The 9,063-nt window shown below is 47.1% G+C and overlaps 1 protein-coding gene and 1 pseudogene across 1 annotated transcript in view; one reads left to right on the top strand and one right to left on the bottom strand.

Annotated features, from left to right (window-relative positions):
* Positions 1-9,063, top strand: part of SLC38A5 (solute carrier family 38 member 5) — a 14,020-nt gene that overhangs the window by 1,409 nt on the left and 3,548 nt on the right. Inside the window, 10 exon segments of the mRNA XM_006165033.2 lie at positions 3-70; positions 591-660; positions 663-693; positions 783-856; positions 1,545-1,637; positions 1,774-1,855; positions 7,163-7,245; positions 8,102-8,160; positions 8,265-8,402; positions 8,609-8,688. Of these exon segments, the coding sequence (XP_006165095.1) occupies positions 3-70; positions 591-660; positions 663-693; positions 783-856; positions 1,545-1,637; positions 1,774-1,855; positions 7,163-7,245; positions 8,102-8,160; positions 8,265-8,402; positions 8,609-8,688 (778 nt within the window).
* Positions 5,532-5,759, bottom strand: LOC102476733 (60S ribosomal protein L39 pseudogene; annotated as a pseudogene).

A 9,063-nucleotide genomic window follows, 5' to 3' on the forward strand; every position in this document is an offset into this window, starting at 1 on the left:
AGGAATGCAAGGGCTTCCTGCCCAGCCGTGGGGTCCTGCTCCTGGGAGGAAACCGGTCCAGTTCATGGATGTGAGTGATCCCATGGGGGCCTGTTTTGGCTGCATTTTCCCCAGCTAATCTTGCTCCCTCTTCCCAGCTAACTTTCCCTTCCCGCTGTCCTCCTGCTTAGCTATCTCCCCCAACTATTGCTTCCTTAGTCACTCCCCTCTCCAGATACTCTGCTTCCCCAGGTAGCTTCCTCTCTAGCTCTCTCCCTTACCTGGTGGCTGCCCTCCCTAGCAGCTCCCCTCTCTACCTGCTTTGCTTTTCAGTTGCTCTTTTCTTCCGATGCTCCCCATCCTCAGCTCCTCTCCTCCCCAGCAGTTTTGCCTTTGTCAGTTGCTCCACCCTCCCCTGTTCCTCTCCACTTCCTGCTACTTCCAGAGTTTCTCCTCTGAGTTTTACCCTTCCCAGCTTCACCTCTGCTTCCCTTCCTGGGCTTCCTCCCACCCCACTTGCTTCTTCCTCAGTTTTTCACTGGCTGCAGCACTGGTCTCCTTACCTGGTCTGGTGTCCCCATACATGTCTGGGCTTTGCTTCTTGTCCACAGTTCGAGGGGAAAACATCATTTGCAATGTCAGTGTTCAACCTCAGCAATGCTATCATGGGCAGTGGCATCATACCATGGCCCACACAGGGGTGCTCTTCTTCCTGTGAGTCCAGAGGTGGCCTGGGGAGCTTGGGGTGTTGTGGGGCAAGCGGGAGGCCTGGGGACAAGTCTGAGCTGTGTCTTCCACCACAGGGCCCTGCTGCTGTGCATTACACTTCTGTCTTCATACTCTATCCACCTCCTGCTGACTTGTGCTGGTGTTGTAGGTGAGCCCCTGAGCCAGAATCCCAGTCCCACCCCTACCCTTTGGAGTCTAGGCTCTAGACCTAGATCCAGAGCTCAGCCTGGATCTTGGATTCTGCACCCTGGACCTAATCTCCTGACTACAGACCTCAGACTTCAGCCCACATCCGAAACTCTGGACATACCATCCTACCCCACACTCAGCTCTCTGGACTCCAGACTCCACACTGAGCCTTGGCCCTCAGACTTTATCTGGGCTCTCAGATCTCCAATTTCTAGGACCCCCCCATCTAGTCATCAGACCCCATTACTCAGACCCTCTCCACTGCTAAACCACTACACTCTACCTCAACCCCCACCCCTCAGTCCCTAGCACCTATACTCTGAAAGCCAATCTCATAACCTTGAGAGTGCCTCTCCACAGAGTCCGGTTTCCCAGCTCCTACTGCTCCACATCCTAGGCTTCACCCCTCCTCTGCTCTCAGTCCATATCTTAGCTCCAAGTCCCCCACTTCTACCTTCTCTGTGGCTACCAATTCCTGGCCTCAGATTCCACCTCTCAGAATAGCCCCAAACTCAACTTTTACCTCCAGTCTCCATCTTTCAGACCCACCTCCCTTAAGCCTCAGTCCCTCAGCTCCCAGACCTTTTGGCCCCCAAATCCTCATCTCTTGTCTGACCTCCTGGACCCATAGCACCTTCCTTTCCCAGGCATCCGAGCCTATGAGCAGCTGGGACAGAAGGCATTTGGACCTGCAGGGAAGGCAGTAGTGGCTGGGTTCATCTGTCTGCATAATGTTGGGGGTGAGGACTCCAGAAGGTGGGGGGTTAGATTTGGGGAAGAGGGTGGGATAAGGTTGGTTTTCCCAGGCTGGGTTGGGGAAGAACGTTGGGGGCTGATGGGAATCCTTCTGCTTATACCGTCCCCCACCTGCACCAGCCATGTCCAGTTACCTGTTCATCATCAAATCTGAACTCCCCCTGGTTATTGGCACCTTCCTGCACATGGACCCAAGGGGTGAGTGACCTGTAGACCTGTGACTGCCTGTGATTTCCAGCTGGTGTCCACACCTCTGCATGTCCAGCTGACTCCTAGGTGTTCTCTTTTGAAACTGTCGGGCAGGCTAATTGGGTCAGACTATGATTTCTGTGTATTATGTGACTATTGCTTGGACTATAGGAATCCAGTAGACCATATGCTGAATTCGTGACTGTTATTCTGGTTGGTGACTAACTCTGCATGTCTAGTATACTCTGATGTTGATTGTGTGTGTGTGTGACTGTAAATATCCAGTAGACTTAGACTGTGGTTTTTTTGTTTGTTTGTTTGTTTGTTTCTATGTTTTTGAGAGGTTTTCGCTATAGGGCGCGTGTGCTCGCCAGACAGACAGAGAGAGACAGAGAGACAGAAAGTGAGAAATCACCCCCCAGGGGGGATGGCCACGCCACAATCCCTTCTCCTCCATTCTCCTCTCGGGATCTTGGGCACGCACGCACACGCGCTCGGCGTGAGTCTTAAGCCACCGGGTCCGGGACGTGAACCGCGGTCAACTACGTGGGAGTCCAGCGACATAGCCATTATGCTAACTGCTGGTTCCCGACTCTGTGGGTTTGATTCAGTGACCGTTGTACTGGCTAATCCTCTCTGGCCAGCCATATGACTGACTGTAGCTGTGTCCTGCATACTGTGATTCCAACCATATGTGTCTGACTCTTGGTTACTCTGACTTTCCCTGTCCAGCTGATTCTAGGAGATTGATTCTGCACATGTGCAGACAGTATACTGCAGTGCCACCTATATCTTTGTGACTTGCTCAGACTGTATGTGTCCAATCAGTTCCATCTCTGTGTTAGATTTGATGACTGTCATTCTTGAAAATTTTCCCTGACTCTGTGTGTGTGTGTGTGCGTGTGAGATTCCTTACTATGACAGTATATGTCCTCTGTATTAAGGCTGTATATCCTCCTGACTGCGTGTTTGATTCTAGATCCATCATGCTGTCTGCATCTGTCTGGTTGTGTATGACACAACTTCAGCCATGTTGGAGTGTGCGTGTGCATGTGTGTGTGTGTGCGGTGTACTGTGGTAATGTGCTTTTTCTCCAAATGCATGTGTCTAGCTGCCTCTATGTTTAATACATGACTCGATGTGTCCAGTGACCAACTCTGACTTATCCCGTGGGTGTTGCATGGTGTGGACGTGTGTGACTGGTTTTATCAGTCTGACTCTACGTTAGTCGGTCTGCATGTCTGTCAGACAGTTTTAGCTGAGATCTTGCTTTTTATGATCTGTGTGTATACTGTTAGATCTTTGGTTTGATTCTGAAAATGTGTAGGTAGCTGGCAGTGTGACAAGGTATGTCTAATTATTATAATTAGCCTCCACTCTATATATGGACAACAGCACTTTGTTGGCTTATTTCCATATAACAGTGTGTATAAGATAGAAAAAGAACATGTGAATGCCTGGAACATAGTAGGCATTCAATAAAGTTCTTTTGAAACAATGAGCAGTTGTTCAGCAGCTTTTGTATTAACTGACTGTCTTGCCTGGGCATCTCCTTCTTCTTTTTTTTTTTTTAAATTTTATTTATTCATTCATTTACTTTAATTTGACCACAGAGATGCAGAGAGAAAGAGAGAGAAGGAAAGTGAGAAAGCAAGCCACCAGGTCCAGGACTTGAACTGCGGTTGACCATGTAGGAGTGTCCAGTGCCTTAACTCCCATGCCACCGGGTGTCTCCTTCTAATACTTGTACAGATCGCACTCTATTTTTTTTTTTTGAGAGAGATTTTTAAAAAATAATTATTTTATTTAACTTTATTTATTTACTTATTTTTTAATTTGACCAGGGGTGGGAGCAAGGAGAGAAAGTGAGAAAGCAAGCTGGCAGTTTCAGAACTTTAACCACGGTCGGCTTTTGTTTGTTTGTTTGTTTGTTTCTATGTTTTTGAGAGGTTTTCGCTATAGGGCGCGTGTGCTCGCCAGACAGACAGAGAGAGACAGAGAGACAGAAAGTGAGAAATCACCCCCCAGGGGGGATGGCCACGCCACAATCCCTTCTCCTCCATTCTCCTCTCGGGATCTTGGGCACGCACGCACACGCGCTCGGCGTGAGTCTTAAGCCACCGGGTCCGGGACGTGAACCGCGGTCAACTACGTGGGAGTCCAGCGACATAGCCATTATGCTAACTGCTGGTTCCCGACTCTGTGGGTTTGATTCAGTGACCGTTGTACTGGCTAATCCTCTCTGGCCAGCCATATGACTGACTGTAGCTGTGTCCTGCATACTGTGATTCCAACCATATGTGTCTGACTCTTGGTTACTCTGACTTTCCCTGTCCAGCTGATTCTAGGAGATTGATTCTGCACATGTGCAGACAGTATACTGCAGTGCCACCTATATCTTTGTGACTTGCTCAGACTGTATGTGTCCAATCAGTTCCATCTCTGTGTTAGATTTGATGACTGTCATTCTTGAAAATTTTCCCTGACTCTGTGTGTGTGTGTGTGCGTGTGAGATTCCTTACTATGACAGTATATGTCCTCTGTATTAAGGCTGTATATCCTCCTGACTGCGTGTTTGATTCTAGATCCATCATGCTGTCTGCATCTGTCTGGTTGTGTATGACACAACTTCAGCCATGTTGGAGTGTGCGTGTGCATGTGTGTGTGTGTGCGGTGTACTGTGGTAATGTGCTTTTTCTCCAAATGCATGTGTCTAGCTGCCTCTATGTTTAATACATGACTCGATGTGTCCAGTGACCAACTCTGACTTATCCCGTGGGTGTTGCATGGTGTGGACGTGTGTGACTGGTTTTATCAGTCTGACTCTACGTTAGTCGGTCTGCATGTCTGTCAGACAGTTTTAGCTGAGATCTTGCTTTTTATGATCTGTGTGTATACTGTTAGATCTTTGGTTTGATTCTGAAAATGTGTAGGTAGCTGGCAGTGTGACAAGGTATGTCTAATTATTATAATTAGCCTCCACTCTATATATGGACAACAGCACTTTGTTGGCTTATTTCCATATAACAGTGTGTATAAGATAGAAAAAGAACATGTGAATGCCTGGAACATAGTAGGCATTCAATAAAGTTCTTTTGAAACAATGAGCAGTTGTTCAGCAGCTTTTGTATTAACTGACTGTCTTGCCTGGGCCCCTCCTTCTTCTTTTTTTTTTTTTAAATTTTTTTTATTCATTCATTTACTTTAATTTGACCACAGAGATGCAGAGAGAAAGAGAGAGAAGGAAAGTGAGAAAGCAAGCCACCAGGTCCAGGACTTGAACTGCGGTTGACCATGTAGGAGTGTCCAGTGCCTTAACTCCCATGCCACCGGGTGTCTCCTTCTAATACTTGTACAGATCGCACTCTATTTTTTTTTTTTGAGAGAGATTTTTAAAAAATAATTATTTTATTTAACTTTATTTATTTACTTATTTTTTAATTTGACCAGGGGTGGGAGCAAGGAGAGAAAGTGAGAAAGCAAGCTGGCAGTTTCAGAACTTTAACCACGGTTGGCTGTGTGGGAGTCCAGCACCCCTAACCACCACACCACCTGCCAACCCCGAGAATTTTTTTTAAAGATCTCACATATTTATTACTGAAAGCAACCTACCAATGCAGAACTTAGAAACAAAGTGAAGCATCATTATTTCCCAATAAACACAAGTGTCCAGTCAGTGGGGACCATTTTCAATTTGATGTGGCAAGACCATAGTGACCTTGGTACAGCATAAATATGTAGCCCATATCCTGTCCAGTTCCTCGTAGATCCAGCTTGGTTCTTCTCCAGTGTCTCCTCTTGGGGTTGTATCTGATCTTATTACCAGTTTTTATTCTAATCCACTGGGGACTAGGACAATTTTGCTTCTGGTTTTTGGCCAGAAACTGCTTGATTCTGAAAGTCTTGTGAGAAGACATGGTGAAGAGCCAAGTGTTCTGCACACTCCATGATGGCGGAGAAAGGAAGAGCCCGAGATTTTATTTTTTAAAGAGGGAATTTTGCTATACAGGCTTGTGCACTACTGGAGAGAAAGAGATAGAAAGTGAGAGATCAACTCCCATGGGGTGATGGCCACTCCATAATCCCTTTTTTTCCATTCTCCTCTTGGGATTTTGGACACACACGCACACATGCCTGGCGTGAGTTTGAAGTCTCCTAATCTGGGACTTGAACTGTGGTCGACCATGTGGGAGTCCAGTGACATAACCATTATGCCATCTGCTGGTCCTGAGAGAGAGATTTTTTGTTTTCTATAGCGTGTGTGCCAGAGAGACAGAAAGCAAGAAATCAACCCTTCCCCCAGGGAAAATGGCCACATCACAATCCCTTCTCCTCCATTCTTCTCTCAGGATTTTGAGCATGCATACACACGTGCCTGGTGTGTTTTAAGCCACTGGGCCCAGGACTCAAACCACAGTTGACCATATGAGAATCCAGCGAAGTACCATTACACCATCTGCTGGTCCCTATGAAGCTTACTCTTTTTTTAAGCTTGGCGCTAAGAGTGTGGCCAACTGGCTGATGCTATTTCTATTTTAATTTTTCTTTGGCTGAATGGACAAATCAGCCCAGGTACTGTAAAGCATCCAACAACCCTTGAGCTGTTCAGACAAGCAAGCATGTATGTTTCTGACTTTTTTTGTTCTTTTTGCTAGAGAGTACATGTGCTCTCCAGAGAGAGGGAGAGAAGCAGAGAGGCAGAGAGAGAGGGAGAAGAAAAAACACCCCTCCAGGGAATAGTCACACCATTATCCCTTCTCCATTTCCCCCTCCTTTTGGGATTTTGGGCACATAAGCACAGGTGCCTGGCATGTTTCTCAAGCTGCTGAGCCTAGGACACAAACTGTGAGGTCAATGATATGGGCTCTGACTGCCTTAACCACCAGGCCATGACCGACTCTATTTCTTACTTTTCAACTGCATTATTGCTTGTCTACCAGATGATCAGAGATGTTCTACCTGTCAGACATGTCAGAGTCATGACTCACTCTGTCTTTGTGTCTGGCCTTGTCCTTGACTGATTTTTACTTTGAGCCTGACTGATTTGGGCTGTTTTACCATCTGGTTCTATGTTCATTTGCGAATCTGATGGCAAGTTTTATCCAGCTATTCATGTTTTTAGCTGTGTTCCACTGCAGGTGTCCAAGTGACAGTCTCATAATCAACCTGACTGTTTCTATCAACCCTGTTGTGCCATTTGTCACTGTAACCACCTGAATGACTTCTTACAGCTGAGGTGTCAGCACGTTTCTCCTGATTTGGGGTAGAAATCTGTCTGACAGTTTTCTTTGGCTGGTGGCTACTAGCTGTGTCTCCCTAGGGACTGGTTCTTGAAGGGAAACCTCCTCATCATCATTGTCAGTGTGCTTGTCATTCTGCCTCTGGCCCTCATGAAATACTTGGGTAAACAGCTTCCTGAGTTGGGTTGATATGGGCTAGTGGGTTAGTGATGGGGAGCCAGACAGAAAAATCCCGATTTTTTTTTTTCTTTTAGTTGCCAGAGAAAGAAACAGAGAGAGAGGAGGAGAAAGCACTGTCCTCAATGAGGCAGGATCACTCCACAATCCCTTTTCCTTCATTTCTCCATCCTGTCAGGATTTGGGGCATGCAATGCACTGTGCTGAGGGTGTTTGTGCCAAGGGTGTTTCTCAAGCTGCTAGGGCCAGGATTCAAACTGTGGCTGGCTATGTGGGATCCAGCTCTCTTCACTACTAGGCTATACAGTGCAGGCCCCAAGTCCTCATTTTCTTTCTTCTTCTTCTTCTTCTTCTTCTTCTTTTTCTTTTCTTTTCTTTTCTTTTCTTTTTTTTAAATTTTGTCAGAGGGCATGTGTGCTCACCAGAGAATGGAAAAGCGAGAAAGTACCCCCCCCATGGAGGATGATCATACGGCAGTCCCTTCTCTGTAGTTCCCTCCTTTTGGGATTTTGGGCATGCACACACATGCCTGGTGTGTTTTCCCAACCAATGGATCCAGGACTCTGACTATGCAGTCAGTCAAATGGGATCTAGCCTCCTCAACCACTTTGCCACTGGCTAGCTTTAAACCCCATTTTTCAAAGACTATAGAACAGCTTATTTGATATGGGTTTTAACAGATTATTAAGAGTTTACTATGGAGAGGAGGGAGGTCTGGGTGGAAGTTAAAGCTTATGCAAAGGTAATTGAGGTGAGGGGTCCTTGAAGGCCAGATTAGGGGTTGGGGTTTACTGTTGGAGGAGTTCTTTGATTTCTGAGGCTCTGTGTATCACCCCTTGTAGGCTACCTGGGGTATACCAGTGGTCTCTCTCTGACCTGCATGCTGTTTTTCCTCATTGTGGTGAGTTGGAGCGAAGGATATGAAAAAGTGGGGAAAAAGTTTGGGACATTGGGACAGGACCTTTCTTCCCTACCCTTAAGTCTTGCCCCTATTCCCCACCCCAGCTCATCTATAAGAAGTTCCAGCTTGGCTATGCTGTTGGCCGCAATGAGACAGCAATGGAGAGTGAATCCTCACCAGACCTCTCCGCCCAGGGGCTCAACAGTAGCTGTGAGGCCTAGTTGTTCACAGTAGACTCTCAGGTGGGTGTGCAGACGTCGAGGGGCTTGCACCACACATAGACCCTCTTGTCCTGTCACACAGGGCCTCCTTCTGAGGGTGGAGCCAGGTATTGGATATCCAGGGCTTTTACGTGTCTGATATAGAGAGCAATCGCAGGGCCAGTGGATGGAAGGAGGGCCTGGACCCCTCTGGGCTCTAATCCTGTGTACTTTGGCTATTCCCCTAGATGTCTTACACAGTGCCCATTATGGCTTTTGCCTTTATCTGCCACTCTGAGGTGCTGCCCATCTACACAGAGCTCTGCCGGTGAGTGCTACAGGCCAGTGGGCAAATGTGATGGGCCAACAGATGGGGTGACAGTCATAATATCTGATAATCCCTACAGCAGTCCTGGGACTAAATATTCTATTTCTTAAAAATTTTTTAAATTTATTTATGGGACCAGCAGCCGGTGTAATGGCTATGTCGCTGGACTCCCATGTAGTCGACCATGGTTCGAGTCCCGGACCTGGTGGCTTAAACTCACGCTGGTCGTGAGTGCGTGCGTGCCCAAGATCCCAAGAGGAGAATGGAGGAGAAGGGATTGCGGCATGGCCAGACCCCCTGGGGGATGATTTCTCGCTTTCTGTCTCTCTGCTTCTCTCTGTCTTTCTGGCAAGCACATGCACCCTATAGCAAAAA

The sequence above is a fragment of the Tupaia chinensis genome, unplaced genomic scaffold (genome assembly GCF_000334495.1).
Source record: "Tupaia chinensis unplaced genomic scaffold, TupChi_1.0 Scaffold143793_1, whole genome shotgun sequence".
In the NCBI taxonomy this organism is placed as follows: Eukaryota; Metazoa; Chordata; class Mammalia; order Scandentia; family Tupaiidae; genus Tupaia; species Tupaia belangeri.